The sequence below is a fragment of the Balaenoptera ricei genome, chromosome 4 (genome assembly GCF_028023285.1).
Source record: "Balaenoptera ricei isolate mBalRic1 chromosome 4, mBalRic1.hap2, whole genome shotgun sequence".
Lineage (NCBI taxonomy): Eukaryota > Metazoa > Chordata > Mammalia > Artiodactyla > Balaenopteridae > Balaenoptera > Balaenoptera ricei.
The window spans coordinates 81,017,643-81,034,347 of NC_082642.1; the positions used below are offsets into that span (position 1 = coordinate 81,017,643).

Genomic DNA, 16,705 nt, shown 5'->3' on the forward strand with positions numbered 1-16,705 from the left:
AGAGGGTTTATTATTATTGCTGCATCTATTAACAGGTCTACATCTTCCCATCCCTTATTTCTCTTTGGCTCCCTAAGGCATCATGGTTACCATAGCAGCCAGATGCTGATGATACCTCCAGGGGCAGCAAGGTAAAGCTGAGCCAGTTCCCAGGTCCTCGTGCATGCCCTTGGCAGGACAGAGTGAGATGGTCTGAAGCTCAGCCTCCTTTCAGGCACCCCACCCTGACTAGGGTCACTCAGATCCAAAAACCCTGCCTCTGCAGCCTCAGTTTGGGGGCCCTGAAACACCCCTTCAGAGACTCCCTCCTTCCCAACCTCTGTCTCTTGGCTCCCTGCCTGGTTGCCGTGGAAACAGGTTCCACTGAGGACAAAGGAGGGAGCTGGGTCCTGCTTCCTCCCGGTCCTACTGATGAGGATTTTTAGACCGTGGAGACTGCGCTGCCCTGCCTTGCACCTGCCCTCACTTCCCGTGTTCTCACTCAAGTGGAGCTTGCCCTCCCTCGCCACTGACAAGACCATGTGTAAAAGTGTGACCACAGGTGAATGGAAGAAAATCTTCTATGAGAAGATGGAGGAGGCAAAGCCAGCTGACAGCTGGGACCTCATCATCGATCCCAACCTCAAGCACAATGTGTTAGCCCCAGGCTGGAAGCAGTACCTGGAATTGCATGCCTCAGGCAGGTGAGTAGCCCAGGAAGTAGGGGCCCTGCAGGCAGCCCCTGGGACACCTTCCAAGAAAAGACAGAAACATGGGGAACCCAGGTGCTAGGGGTCAGTCTTGCTGTTGGCCCAGTGCAGACTGGGAGGCAGAGAAAGAGTAGCTACTGGGAGTTGGGACACCTAAGTTTGATTCCAGCTCTTCCGCTGAGCACCTGGTAACTTTCCCTCTCTGAGTCATAGTCTCCCCTTCTGGAGAAAGAGGTGGAATATATTTATTAGTTCTAAACGCTGGTATTTTACATATTTTTATATTTTAATAACCTCTTAACACAATTGAAAGCCAAGAGAAGGGGGGGCTTGTGGGTCAAGAGACCTATGTTCTGGTCCTGGAACAGTTCAGTTTCAATCTATTTAATTCAGCTTGACTTAATATAAAATATTGAACACCTGAGGTGTGCTGGAAACTAGCTCTACTCTTTATGACCTTTGAGAAATTCCTCTTCCTTCTTGGACCTCACTTTCCCCACTTGCGGAAGGAGGGGTTAGCATAGATCCTTGCCTCTCGGTTCATGACCAGCGTCAGCAGCATCACCTGGAACTTGTTAAAGATGCAGAATCTTGGGCCCCATTCTAGACCTGCTGAATCGGAATCTGCATTTCAGCAAGGTCCCTAGGTGATTCATATGCACAGTAATGTCTGAGATGACTTTCCAGCACTCTTGTCCGTGGGTGGATTATGTAAAGACTTACCTCTGGGACATAAGATTCGGAGGCTGAGTGGTGCAGCCTGGGGGTCAGAAGCAAGGCCTTCCTTCCTTCCCTAGTTCAATTTATTCAACAAGAAACATCTACTGGGCCCCTGTTAGGTGTTGGATACTGGCTTTGCCTCTAACTCACTGTGTATACAGCTTTCTTACTCTCTTTGCCTCAGAGTAAAACAAAGCTTAATTAGGTGATTTCTAAGGTCCCTCCAGTTTTGACATTTTCCATTCCAAGTTTTGTAGTCTAGTTTGGGAGAGGGGAAACAGTCCCCAGAGGGTGTGAGTAAACGAGAAGAGATGAGAATGGAAATGTGGAACCCCTTAACCAGCTGATGGGAGGGATGTGAAGGACTGGACACTCGCTGTGAGGGCCCAGGAGCTTCTCAAAGACCTGGAAGGTGCGTGGGGCTGAGTGGGGAGGGCTTGTGCATCCTCCCGACCTGGCTGATGACCTGAGAGCCCAGCTGGCCCCAGTTAGCTCACTCTGGGCGTGAACTGCCTCCACTTCCAGGCCTTCAGATACGTTAATCCTGGCACCGGCCCAGAGGCTGAGAATTGATAATGGTGTCATTTTCTCTGGTTTTGGGTCTAGCCAGTTCATAGTCAGTGTTGACAGGTAAGAGTGTGTGGATGGAGCTTGCGTTTTCTCTGTGGTGCGGGCCATCCCTGCTATCAGACTCAAAGGATATTTGAGCAGGAAGGACTCTTTTAGTGCAACGTGCACATTTTACAGATGAGGAAAGGTGCCCAGAGCCAAAGGCCCAAAGGCAAGGCTTGAGGGTGTTGAAATGGAGGGCACGGAGGCTTCTGCAGAGCACAGAGGGGGGCCCAGTGATGGCAGAGCGCTGCTGGATGCCAGCTGCCTCCTGAGGCACCCACTCTGCTCCTAGCAGAGGACACAAGGGGGCGGGCTGGGAAGCTGCCTGGGGAAAGCTAATGAACCCAGGGGGCCGTAAACACAGCACCTCTACCTCCAGGCCCTGCCTACCGCCTCTTACCTCCTTCCTGGATCCGTTTCCACCGCCTCCACTCCGTCCTCTCCTCCTGCCTCTCCTCGTCTCCACAGGTTCCACTGCTCCTGGTGCTGGCACACCTGGCAGTCGCCCCATGTGGTCATCCTGTTCCACATGCACCTGGACCGCGCCCAGCGGGCGGGCTCGGTGCGCATGCGCGTCTTCAAGCAGCTGTGCTACGAGTGCGGCGCGGCGCGGCCGGACGAGTGGAGCATGCTGGAGGAGAACATCGAGAGCCTGGTGGACAACCTCATCACCAGCCTGCGCGAGCAGTGCTACGGGGAGCGCGGCGGCCAGTACCGCATCCACGTGGCCAGCCGCCCAGACAACCGGCGGCACCGCGGCGAGTTCTGCGAGGCCTGCCAGGAGGGCATCGTGCACTGGAAGCCCAGCGAGAAGCTGCTGGAGGAGGAGGCGACAACCTACACCTTCTCCCGGGCTCCCAGCCCCACCAAGTCGCGGGCCGAGGCGGGTTCTGGCTGCAATTTCTGCTCCATCCCCTGGTGCTTGTTTTGGGCCACGGTCCTGCTGCTGATCATCTACCTGCAGTTCTCCTTCCACAGCTCCGTCTAAGATTCCCTGGTTGGGCCCAGGCGGATGCTAGGGGCCCAAGGCCTGAGAGGCCAGCCAACTGGTGGGAGGGGGTGAAGCGAGACCTGGGTTGGGAGTGGGGATGAGTTCTAGCGCCGGTGCCACCACTGACTCAGTGGGGACCCAGGACAAATCACCCTGCTTTTCCATCTATAAAAGTAAGGGTTTGGGCTAGATCATTGGCTTTTCAAAGTGAGGCCCAGGACCCCAACGTTCTGCATAGGTGCATCGGGGCTTTTGGATTTGGAAGGGGTGAGCGAGTGGGTTTCCCATCGTGGTCAAACCACCCATCCCCAACTCCTACCTCCTCCTCTAGAGCAGCTCCACGTTAGATGGAGTTTATTTAAGAGTTTTGTATGAAAAAGGTCCAACTGCGTTTAAAAAGTTTGAAAATTACAGGACTAGGTGTGATCTCAAGGGGCCTTTCCACAGCAATGAGCTCCTCCTTGCTTTCTCATTAACCCAGCCCTACCCCTCATTATTGCCCATATCCGGAGCTGCAGCCTTACATTATTAGCCTCTGCCTAGTGTGTGTCTCATCCATAGCTCCGTCTCCATGCACGCAGCAGAGGTTCCTCTTGAAGGGAGAGAGATGGAGGCACTAGGCTGCCCCTTTGTTCCTGGGTACGCGGGGTCCCTTGCTTCTGTTGTCCACACTCCCAGTTTCCAGCTTCCTTCCACTCAGGGTGGATTCTGGGGCCTGTCTGGTGCAGAGATGGTGCTTGGGGTGGAGTGCCATAGAGCTAGTCTTCTCACCCACTGCATATGAACCATCAGAGAATTTAGGAGAGGTTCAGAAGGTAGAATGTTAGAAGAAAAGCACAAAATCCCTAGGAAACAAATATAATGACTCTCCATTATAATGAAGAGTCTTCAGAGTTCAGGGACCAAGTCGGACTGATTCTCAGTGGTTCTGATGGTCAGAATACAGGAAGAGGGGCCTGGCTTCTTGGGCTATTTGTTGAAACCCTTGTTGAGAGGCTTTCCCATATGGGCCAGGCATGGGCCCTCTCACCAAAGATCAGCTGTCCACCTAGAACCACAGGGATGGGGGGCCATTAGCAACAGAGGGAGCATGAAAGATGTGAAGTGTTTTGCCCTAGAGAAGTGCATAGATATGTGGGAGAATCCTAATCGCCTTCAAATGGGATGCCATATGGTTTAGAAAGGGAGGAGAGGAGACTTTCTGATGGTAGGGGTACAGAGTGTGATTTGGGGAGGGGAGGCAGAAAGCAGGAAGTGGGACGCCACCCTGTACTTTGGAGGGTCCTCGTTCACCTCACCTTTGTTAATAACTTGACTCCTCCTCCTTCCCCCACTGCTCCCCTTTCTAATGGAAAGTCACCACCCACCATCTGTAGTGGTGGAGGGAGGAGGGCCACTTATATAAAGACAGAGTACTTTAATAAAGATGGGATTTCTTCAATCAGGCTTAGTAGTCATAACTGTGTGCTTGGGATTCACCAGTGTCCCTGATCTGTAATGGGCTGCTGGACACCCCTCCCATCCTCTCTCTCTCCTTTCTGGGGTCCTCATATAAAGCTTGATCTAGCTCCAGCTTCAAGGTCTGGGCCAACCGTGTACACAGTCAGGAGGGATTCAGGCAGCCCTTGGTCAGCCATCCAGGGGACTCAGCATAAGATTAGTCTTACTCTTGCCCTTGCTCTGATTCTAGTAACTGGCTGGTGACTTCCTTTGCTTCATGTACACAAGTATTCATTCCTTTATCCAGGAGGCATATCCTGAGTGCCTCCTCTCTGGCAAGGCCTGATTTGGGTGCTGGGATCCAGCGGGCACTAAGGGGTAGGCCGTGTCTCTCAGAGCCCTGCTTACTGCAAATATTCTCAGCCTTGGCTGTACTTTAGAAATCCTGGGGAGCCTTTAAAGAAATGTCAGTGCCCAGCCACCACCTCAGACCAGCAGAATCAGAATTTCTGGGTGTGGGGCCTGAGCATCTGAAATTAGAATAAGACCCCCAGGTGATCCACCTGAGCTGCCTGGTATAATGCCTCCTAACTGAGGAATAGGCTTCCTTCTGCACCCAGGCTTCTAATAATGAGCCCAGAGATCTTCCTTGATGACCTGCCTTGGATTCTCTAGGACTTGGGCACAGCTTCCCACTCACTCCCTGGGGACTTGACCCTCCCTCAAACCTCCCTGCTCCTGCCTGACCGCCTGCTGCATGGCTTTATCCTGCTCTGAGAATCTCCAATTTTGAGCTCCGCCACCCTTGCCAGATGCTTATCAAGCTTGGTTGTAGTTACTTGTCTATAGCTATATTCCCTGCTAGAGTGTGATCACGGCTTGGAAGTGACTTACCCCAGTCCCCACTGCCAGGTAGTGGTAGAGCAAGGGTCCAACCCTCGACTGGGTTTACTCTGGAACTCTTTCCTAAAGCATTAAGCCTCTTCCTGCTCTGTAGGAAGATGTCTACAATCTACAAACATCTCCTCCATCTCCCTTATTGTCCCTTATACTTGCTAGGCTTGCTCACAGCTTAGCCCTTGTCTTGGCAAAGGCTTCTCTAGGGCAGTTCTTTCTTTGCACACATGGCCACATGCCACATGATGAACTTGTTAGATGTACCCTAGGTTTTATAAATAAACTCCTCAGGGACATTCCAGGATCCCAGGCCTCTCCCACTGGTGCTTCTGTGTATTGGTCTTGACGTTCAAGCCAGGAGGAGACCTACAGGCACTGAATTGGTGTTCCAGAGGCTGCAATCCTTAGTGTAGGGTCAGCAAGAAGTGCTGCCTTGATCACTTCCTTCAAGCTCAGCAGGACGGAGGAACAGCCCAATGGGAGAACTCTTCTTGGGGCTCAGGAGTCCTGCAAATCCAGAAAATCACCAACTAAGGATGATTTGCTGTGAGACAGATTAGAGATGTATTGATTGAGTGCCCTTATTTTATGGAGAAGAAACTGAAGTACTAGAGAAAGTATGAAAGTTGAGCTGCACTGTACAGCGTGGAGTAAGGCAAGATCATGAAATCTGGGGTTAAGAAAGACTTGAGTCCTAGTTTTGCTACTTACTAGCTGTATGGCCTTAGGCAAATTAGCTAAGCTCCTTGAGCCCCAGTTTTCCTCCTCGTTGAAATGGGAATAATCGATCTGCCACGGAGGGCTATTGTAAGGAATAAATAATACACTATCTGCGACGTTCCAGATACAAAGCCCATATTCATTCTCTTCTTTCTGATGAGATTGAATGCTCATCCTCTTCTTTCTTCTCCTTTTCCTTTCAATTGGCAGCCTCCCCTTTGAGTCCTGAAGGGCTTTCTCTTTGTGATTTCAGTTCTGTTGGTAAATACTTTAGGAAAGAAATGGAAGGCAAGGGTTAACTTCCCAGCCCAAGAGTTAGAACTAGTTCATTTTAATATATGTAGCGTTTCTTTTCTTCTCCTCATATATCTTGCAAAACAATGACTTCATTTTCCCAGCAGCATGGTAGCCACTTTTCATTCTTCAAAGATAGCTATTTAAAAAATCTCCCCAAACAGAAAACATCAGTGATTTCTGGGCTCCATTCCCATTGGCTGAATATCCCAGAAGGAATTTAGTTCTTTTCCAAGTCCCATTCTGGTTCTCTGCAGGACTCCCAGCTAAGAAATTTCCTTTGGGATCATTTTCGGCATTGCGTGGGTACTGCCACATGCATCAGGGAAGTGAAATCCGCCTGCTGTATGGCTCTTTTGTGACAGGGCCTTGTGAGGCCTGGTGGGTTGGTGGTTGCGGTATAGAAATCTCATTGGCCTGAGGGCTGGAAACCTGGGTTTCAGCCCTGGCTTAGCCAATATCCAGGCATGTAGGTTGCTGACCTTGGATGATCTAGTCTTTCCCTTCCCCTGGGTCTCAGTTTCTTCATTTGTAAAGCAAAGAGGTAAGGTGAACTGAAGGCTCCCTGCTAGCTCTGACGTTGCTCAAAAACTGTTGCTTAGGGCTTCCCTGGTGGCGCAGTGGTTGAGAGTCTGCCTGCCAATGCAGGGGACACAGGTTCGAGCCCTGGTCTGGGAAGATCCCACATGCCGTGGAGCAACTAGGCCTGTGAGCCACAGCTACTGAACCTGCATGTCTGGAGCCTGTGCTCCACAAGAAGAGAGGCCACGACAGTGAGAGGCCCGCGCACCGCGATGAAGAGTGGCCCCTGCTCGCCGCAACTAGAGAAAGCCCTCGCACAGAAACAAAGACCCAACACAGCCAAAAATAAATAAATAAATAAATAAATAAATAAATAAATAAATAAATAAATAAATAAATAAATAGAAATAACAAGTAGTTAACATTGTATATATATAAAAAAAAACCAACAAAAAAAAAACTGCTGCTTAGACTTTTTTTTTTTTCCTCATTAAACTTTTTTAGGGTCTCAAATTCTGTGACAGATTTTTGGTCAAGTTGTTTCCATTAAAAAGTACTGATTTTAAAAACTAATACCTTAAAACTGCCACACACAAAACAAATGGTCCACAAAACATTCTCCTTTCTTTCTGAAGGTTTTACCATGCATTGTTATCATTAACCAGTCTTTTGCTATTAAACTTAAATGGCCAATTGAGACAAACTGTCCTGAGACCGTTCTTCCACCACTGATTAAGACTGGGGTGGCAGGTACTGGGGATAATAGTCATTTAGCCTCTGAGCTTTCTGGGCAGACTTGGTGACCTTGCCAGCTCCAGCTGCCTTCTTGTCCACTGCTTTGATGACACCCACAGCAACCGTCTGTCTCATGTCACGAACAGCAAAATGGCCCAGAGGAGGATAGTCAGAGAAGCTCTCAACACACATGGGTTTGACAGGAACCACATCAACGATGGCAGCATTACCAGATTTCAAGAATTTGGGGCCAGCTTCCAGCTTTTTCCCAGAACGATGATCAATCTTCTCCTTCAGCTCAGCAAACTTGCAAGCAATGTGAGCTGTGTGACAATCCAGCACAGGTGCATATCCAGCACTGATTTGGCCTGGATGGTTCAAGATAATCACCTGAGCTGTGAAGCCACCTGCTTCCATCGGTGGGTCATTTTTGCTGTCACCAGCCACATTGCCACAGTGAACATCTTTGACAGACACATCCTTGACATTGAAGCCTACATTGTCCCCAGGAAGGGCTTCACTCAAAGCTTCATGGTGCATTTCAACAGACTTCACTTCAGTTGTCACATTGACTGGAGCAAAGGTGACCACCATGCCAGGTTTGAGAACACCAGTCTCCACTCAACCCACAGGGACAGTGCCAATATCACCAATTTTGTAGATGTCCTGGAGGGGCAAACTCTAGGGCTTGTCAGTTGGGCGAGTTGGTGGCAGGATGCAATCCAGAGCTTCAAGCAGTGTGGTTCCACTGGCATTGCCATCTTTTCAGGTGACTTTCCATCCCTTGAACCACGGCATGTTAGCACTTGGCTCCAGCATGTTGTCACCATTCCAGCCAGAAATTGGCACAAATGCTACTGTGTCGGGGTTGTAGCCAATTTTCTTAATGGAGGCACTGACTTCCTTAACAATTTCCTCGTATCTCTTCTAGCTGTAGGGTGGCTCAGTGGAATCCATTTCGTTAACTCCAACAGTTAGTTGTTTCAAACCCAGAGTGTAGACCAGAAGGGCATGCTCACGGGTCTGCCCATTCTTGGAAATACCAGCTTAAAATTCACCCACACCAGCAGCAACAATCAAGACAGCACAGTCAGCCTGGGATGTACCTGTAATCATGTTTTTGATGAAGTCTCTGTGTCCTGGGGCATCAATGATGGTCACATAGTACCTGCTGGTCTCGAATTTCCATAGGGAGATATCAATGGTGATACCACGCTCACGTTCATCTTTCAGTTTGTCCAAGACCCAGGCATACTTGAAGGAGCCCTTTCCCATCTCGGCAGCCTCCTTCTCGAACTTTTCAATGGTTCTCTTGTCGATCCCACCACATTGGTAGATCAGATGGCCAGTAGTGGTAGACTTCCCCGAATCTACATGTCCAATGACAATGATGTTGATGTGGGTCTTCTCCTTTCCCATTTTTGCTTAGGTTTAGTGGTGGTTTTCATGACACCTGTGTCCTGGCGGCAAACCCATTGCAAAAAAGCTGCTAAGCCTCGGGCATTTGGGATAGTGCCCTGACCCTGACCCCTCTAATAGGCCATCTAGCTGTTACACCAAGATTTCAGTCTGCCTAGGTCAGCTTGGGGTTGGACCTTCTTACCTGAATGTCCATAGCATCTTCCTTTCCTTTCCTTTCTGGAGCAAATTGATTTATACATCTTACTCTGACTCAACCTCGCTCTAAAGGTATTCACATTTTGAAAGGCAGTTATCTTGAGAGGTGTCCCCTTATACAAGGACTTGGGTGGTAGCGTTGGAATTTCAGTCTGTGTCATATCCCTTCACTTCTAAGCCCAATAATTCTTCATTCCCATCTTAATAGGCTTACAGTATTATTTTGAGGACATAAGAAGATATTCCCTATTTTCAAGATTTATTCACTCAACAAATGTTTATTGAGTACATATTATGTGCCAGGCATTGTTCTAGGCACTAGAGATATAGTGGAGAGTAAAGTGACTAAATCACTGACCTTATGGATAGTAGAAAAACTAGACAGCAAACAATATAAGCAAGCTGTGTGGTATACTAGATAGTGTTAAGTACTAAGGAGAAGAATAAAGTAGGCAAGGGGGACAGGAAGGGCAGGGGATGGAGTTACAATTTTAGATTAGGTAGCTAGGGAAGGTCTCACTAAGAAGGTGACATTTGAAAAAAGATGAAGGAACTGAGTAAGGCAAAGGGCATGTGCAAAAGCCCTGAGGTAGGAGCAGCCTGGAATGTTGAACCATGAGGAGGCCAATGCGGCTGGAATGCAGTTCAGGCTTAGTAGTCATTACTAAGTGGGAATGAGGGTCAGAGCATATAAGCCATAGGTCATTATCAGGACATTGGTTGTTGATTTAAATGAGACAAGAAGCCATTGGAGGGTTTGAGCAGTGGGGTGATGTAATCCAACTTAGTGTCACTGTGTTTAGAATGTCCATAGAGGGACAAGAATGAAAGAGGAAAGATTAGCTAGGAGGCTCCTGCAACAATCCAGCAAAGAGAGGATAGTGCCTGTTCCTGGGTCGGGACCTGTACCAGGGTGGTAGCAACTGGGATTGAATCTGGCTGTATTTTAAAGTAGAGCTGAGGGGGTTTGTTGATGACTCAGATGTGTGGTGTGTGAGAAAGAGGAATCAAACACGCCCCAAGATTTTTGGTCAGGTCAACTGGAAGAGTGGAGTTACCGCTTTCTGAGATGGGGTTGGCTGTGTAAGGAACAGACGTGGGGGCCATAACAGGAGCTTGACTGTGGACACGTGAAGTCTGAGATGCTTTTTGGGCATCCTGTTAGACACTGAACATGAGAAATGCCAAGGCAGTTGAATATTCATACCTGTGGTTCAGAGGAGAGGACCAAGCTGGAGATGCAAGTGAAGTCATTAGCATTTCAATGATGTTAAATGTCATGAGATTAGATGAGATTACTCAGGGAGTGAGGGTAGAGAGTACAGACAGGAGGCCCGAAGACTGAGCCCTGGGGCTCGCCATGTATAGAGGTTGGAAAGAAGGAGAAACGCGAGGGGGACTGTGGAAACTGAGCAGAGAGCATGATCCACTTGAGCATTCAGAACCATTAGGCAGCAGAGCTGGGGCTGGAGCCCACGTCTTCAGGGTCAGGGTTCAGAATTCTTTCCACGCATCCAAAGCACCTTCTCTCTCATGGCACCAACTTACTCCTTGAATTGGAATCCTGTCCATGTCCCCTGCGTCCCCTGTTGTTTCATCAGGTCTGAGCAGGATGTGGATTTGTATCTTGTTTGTTTTGTTTTGTTTTGTATGTTTAAAGTATTTCGTAATGATGAAATACACTGAAATAAAAAGACTTAATGGGAGGCCTAGACCGCCAATATGGATTTGGGCCTTGGACAGGCAAACTCAGAGCAAAGGGAGCTGTTGTTGGAATTGTTTAAAGGAAGGATTCTGTGGTCTGGGATCCTGTTGGCAAGTCTGGGCCACATGGGAGCGTTTAGTGGGCGTGGATTAAATAAGCTGGATAGTCCCAGGAGATGGGCAAGGTGGAATAATGTCACAGGATAAACAGCTGAATGGGAGGTGAGAGTCCTCACTTTTAAAATAGGTCAGCATCATCTAAGACCTTGGGCCTGGACTGCATCTACGCTGTACCCTTTGGATCCCCGGGGCTTGCTCTGTTTGGTGCTGGCCTGTTGGCATGTTACTTTGCAGAGACTTCCCCTGGGACTGGAGGATGTTGGAGGGTAAGATCTGTTCCCACCCACACTAATCTGTTCATCATCCTGCACTTGCCCTGGGCAACACCCAGGCTCGACACATCTTCCCCTGTCTTAACACTGTCTTGTCCTAACACCCCACTTCTCAGAGAGGCCTCCCTAGGAGCCTTTACCTAAATATTAGCAGGGTCCCAGCTCCTTTTCCTGTGATCAGAAGCTCACTGCTGGGAATTGAGCCTGTGTTTTTGCATACAAAAGACATTTTCCTTATCTTCTTGAAAAAAGGCCAACACATACCAGACGCAGGAGGTGGTCACAAAGGCCCTGTTTGTCTCTTTCCCTCAAGTTCAGAGAATGCCCTGGCTTCCTTTCTGGAGAGAGCACCGGTGCCAGAAAGTCCAGGGACCTGAAAACAGTTACTGCCTTCAGGTTTTGGTCCCTGCCCTTTTCCCCCTCTACTCTCTACTAATTCACCCTCAAGTGCGAACAGAGGTTTGAATCTCTTCAAAGTGGCTCTTCTAGGCCCAGCCCTAGGTTCTCAGAGCCCCTGGAAGCCGATTCCTATCCTCCCTCTCCTCGGGCCTGCCCTTGTTCAGGACCAGAGGGTGCCTCACTTGTTGTTGGGAAGCCATACTGAGTCTCCCTACCTTTAGGCTCTTCTCCCGCAGTTTACTCTCTGCACTAAAGCGTGATTTGTAAAGCTCATCACGTCTCTCCTTGGTCTAAAACCCTCAAATGTCTCCCCATTCCCAAAACCATGCTGAGCATCCCAGGTCAGTACTTCCTGATGCTCTTCTTTTTTCTCCCAATTTCTCTGGCTCTCCAGGGACACCAAGTCACTCAGTTTCCCCCAAACACCCTATCATACCCCTGCTTTCTCACATGCTATTGCCCATGCCTGGGCTGCTTTCCCCTTCTTCAGTTTACCACTGCAAAGTAAAAGAGCACTGCTCTTGCCAGGAAGACACTATTGTAGAAATGTCTTAGCGACGGTGTTGCTGCTGAGTCGCAGAAAACTCCTGGATCTAGGGCTAGAGCAGCAGAGTGTTTGCCTCTCCTCCGCCTCTCACCAGAAGCATGACCTGGGTCAGAAAACCCAAGCTTGGGAAATAAAGGCTCCCAGCATTCTTCAGGGGTCACACATGAGCAGGACAGCCTGGAAACGTGCATCTCAAACTGGGTGCACATTAGAATCACCTGGGGGAATTTTAACTACCACCCCCAAGCCCCCAGTGCTCAACCTTACTCCAGACTGATTATATCTGAGTCTCTGGAGGGTGTGAACCAGACATCAGTATTTCTTTAAGGTGGTTAAAAAATTTTAAACCAGGAGTTTCCTGTGTGCTGCCTAGTTCAAGAACCACTGGTATAGAACCAGTGGAGCGAGAGCCTGGGCTCCAGAGTCCATCAGAACTGGTTTCAAATTCCAGTGCCCCTAATCTCCTGGCTGCAAGATCTTAGGTCACATTGTTTTAAATACAAACTTTTAATTTTAGAATACTTTTAGATTTTTAGAAGAGTTGTGAAAATGATGGAGAAAGTTCCCATATACGTTTCACCAGTTTCTCCTGTTATTAACATCCCATGTTAGTATGGTGCATTTGTCACAATTAATAAACCAGTATTGATATATTATTCTTAACTATTCAGATTTCCTTAGTTTTTACCTAATGTCTTTTTCTGTCCCAGGATGTCATCTAAAGATGTCTTCTTAGGCTCTGTATTAGTTTCCATAAAGGGCTGCCATAACAAAGCACCTCAAACTGGATGGCTTAAAACAACAGAAATGTATTGTCTCACAGTTGGCAGGGCTATGCTCTCTCTGAAACCTGTAGGGGATAATGCTTCCTTGTCTGTTCCTAGCTTCTGCTAGTTTGCTGAAACTAGCATTCCTTGGCATTCCTTGGCTTGCCGCTGTGGGATTTCAATCTCAGCCCCCATCGTCACATTGTGTTCTGCCCTCATGTGTCTGTTTCTCTGTGTCTCATCTTCTCTTAAGGACACCAGTCGTCACCTACTCCAGTATGACCTTGTTTTAACTAATTACATCTGCAAGGCCCCTATTTCCAAATAAGGTCCTGTTTGGAGGTACTGAGGGTTAGGACCTCAGCATATCTTTTGAGGGATACAGTTCAACCTATTACAGGTTCCTCTTGGCTGAGACAGTTTCTCAGACTTTCTTTGTTTTTGATGATCTCCAAAGTTCTGAGGAGTGTTGGTCAAGTATTGTGTAAAATATCCCACAGCTGGGAGTTTTCTGATATGTTTCTCAGGATTAGAGTGGGCTTATGAGATCTGGGGAGGTAGAACACAGAGGTGCAGCAACATTTTCATCACAGCATATCAAGGTCACAAACTAGCAGTGTGACTCATCTCTGTTGATATTAACTGCGCTCGTGTGGCCGAGGCAACGTTTTGTCAGGCTTCTCCTCTATAAAGTGGCTCTCCCCTCACCCCATTTCCATACTGTACTCTTTAGAAAGAGGTCACTAAATGCAGCCCACACTTAAGGGATGGGGAGCTATGTTCCACCTCCTTTAGGGCAAAGTATTTACATAAATTATTTTTTATTCTCTTCTATTTTTTTATTCAATTATTTATTCATATAAGTATATATTTATTGGTATTTATTTTATACTTTGAGTTATAATCTAATAATATTTTGCTGCTCAAATTATACCAGCTTTTACCATTGGAGCTCTTCCTGTTGGTTCCTGTGTCACACACCCCCATCATTGTGTGACTTACTTAATTTCTGGTACCAGATACTTTTGTATCATCTTGTATATTTCCTGCCCTGGTCCTAGAATCAGCCATGTCTTCAAGGAGCCCTTATTTCTTTTATTGGAGAATAGTATTAGAAACCAAAATCTGGACAGTACGTGTGCTCATTGCTACTGGGGTGTTGTTGTGTCTAGGTAGAGCCACATTTTTAACCTCACTGTGCTTCAGTTTGCTCAGCTGTAAAATGGGGATAATAATAGTACTTTTGTCATAGGTTATTGTGAGGACTAAATTAGAGAATTGTGTAAGAGCTTAGTGTGGTCTCAATCATATGGTAAATAAAAGTATTTTAGTGATTATTTCCCATAGATCTTTTTATTTTGAGCTAATTTAGTTTCCAAAGTTCTTTCCTATATGCTAATTCATCTGATTCAACAACCCTCAGACAGGGGTAGGGCAAAGATTTTTCTGCCAGTTTATAGATGGAGAAATTAAGTGGATAAAGAAGTCAACATATGCTTGCATTAGAACCTAGGTCTCTTGATTTCAAGTCCCATACTAGACCCAGATTGGCCACTGTCTCTGCTGCGTGAGGGGTATAGATTTTCCTTCCAAGATTGTTGCCTACCTTTACTTGAAGGACTTCTTAGTGTTGCTGATTCTTTGATTCCTGCCACCTGGGAATAAGGTTAACTCATGGCAGAAGGAAAGTACATACTCCAATTCAGAACAGGCCACTCATAGACCCGGTGCCATATTTTCTGAACCAAACAATTGAACACATGATCTGAAAAAAAATGTTTTTTCTATTCTAGGTGTGGGTGACAATCAAGAAATACAATTTGGATATTGAAAGATTGGCATCCTGGGATATTTTGATAACTTACAGGAACAATAGAACAAGGTATTTAATCAGAACTGACCTGAAAAGCCTAAGAAGTTCTTTTGTATCGATAATTTGATCTTCCCATCATAATCTCTCTCTCTCTCTTCATGGTTCAGGGATCCTAATTGGATACAGAGAAATGTTGATAAACGAAAACACAACTCACCAGAACTATCAGTACGTGAAAAACATACAAGCCAAACAGGATGCTTTGACTCAATACAGATTTTATTGGAAGTAATGTGTAGTTACAGCTACACATGTTGTAGAGCAACAGCTTCTGTTTCTAATGAAATCGGGCATGATCATTATTGCTGATAACAATGTTCATGGTACAGAATCATAGCTTTAGATATGCTAAGTATATTCTGGGAGGTGGATTTTGGTTGTATAGAAGAGATCTTTCTAAGAGCACGTTTTGAAGTTGAAATTGGCTATATTTGGAGGTAGTGAGTTTCCCATCTTTAGATATGTTCAAGAACGAGGTCATAGAGTTAGACAATATGGTCCTAACAGACACTCCAACCCTCTGCTTCTATGACTCTGTGAGACATTTGGTTTTCTTGGACCTTAGCATCAGTGCGGGGGCTGGTATATCTAGTAAATGTTTGTAGATCAAGGGTAAGCCCAAGTCCAGCAGCACATCTAGACATCCCTTAGAATCAGGATGAAATTGCAATTGGGGGAATAAACAGGATAAACTGGGTCCAGCCAGAAGTCAGTATTTGTACACAAATTCCGAGGCTGCTTCAAGTCTCAGGGTTGTCTTATTTTAAGGAGAAAGTTTCTTTTAGACGTTGGCTCTGATCCCGGAGTCAGAGCACTGGTCTGCTGGACATGTCCTTTTTGTGAGGGAAGAGAGTGTAATCTGAGGAAAGCCTGAGTGGACATGAGCTCTTGTTGTCCTTCTACCTGGAAGGCCTCCCTGTGTCTTACCTGTGGAAATGCCCACCCTCTTCAAGGCTGAGCTCCAACACCATCTCCTCTGAGATGCCTTCCTGATGCCTCCTCCTCCAACGTCTCCATACTAGAATGGGCTTTCTTTCACCTCTGCACTGTTCTGACACATAGCACTTGGTGGGGTTCATTCTGTTCATGATAGACACTTGTGTATGTGTCAGCTCTTCCTGTAGGAGCTCCTGGAAGGTATGAATCATGTTCCCCTCATCTTGGTGGTCCGCATAGTGGTCAGCATAGCCTGGCACATGGGGGCACCCAGGCACTGCTGTGAAATTGGAAGGCATGGTGTTTGGAATGCCTTAGAGTAGTTCCAAAACTTTGCATTGCAGTTCTTCTCTGGTGTCTGAAATAGAGCTCCAGTTTGCTTGACAAATGTCTGGTGGGATTGAGTATGATTGTCATCTTCCGTTTAGAGAATAAACAGCAGGGCACAGAGAGGTAGAATGACTTGCTCAGAGAATCAAAAGCAGGCTGTGAATTGCCGTCCCTGAGTGGTGAGCTTAGGGCTTAGTGTCCATAAGTTCTCATTCCTCAGTATCATCTTCCTTCAGCAAGAGACCCTGAACGACTCCAGCAGCTGCAGTGCAGGTCGAGAAATGAAATCTCCCATGAAGACCAATTTTGATAGAACAGAAGCCAGGGACTTGGGGCTTCTGATCCCTTGAAGGGCTTAAATCTCAGAGCTCTGGAGGGGAGGAGGTCCCTGGAAACTTCCTGAGAGAGGAGGTGGCTCTCGGAGAGGAGAGGCATTCTGCTTGGGAGGCACTTATGACCCTGCAGGGCTGGGGTGTTCAGGCTGAGGAACAGGGGTGAGGAACCAGGGGAATGGTGGCTT

At 47.4% G+C, this 16,705-nt stretch overlaps 1 protein-coding gene and 1 pseudogene across 1 annotated transcript; one reads left to right on the forward strand and one right to left on the reverse strand.

Moving 5' to 3' along the window:
• Positions 1-411: 411 nt before the first annotated feature.
• Positions 412-3,009, forward strand: RTP1 (receptor transporter protein 1). The gene is made up of 2 exons (XM_059922070.1): positions 412-683; positions 2,490-3,009. The coding sequence occupies exons 1-2, from the start codon at positions 412-414 to the stop codon at positions 3,007-3,009; spliced, it is 792 nt and encodes a 263-aa protein (XP_059778053.1).
• A 4,383-nt stretch (positions 3,010-7,392) lies between these two features.
• Positions 7,393-9,088, reverse strand: LOC132364712 (elongation factor 1-alpha 1-like; annotated as a pseudogene).
• Between the last annotated feature and the right edge of the window lie 7,617 nt (positions 9,089-16,705).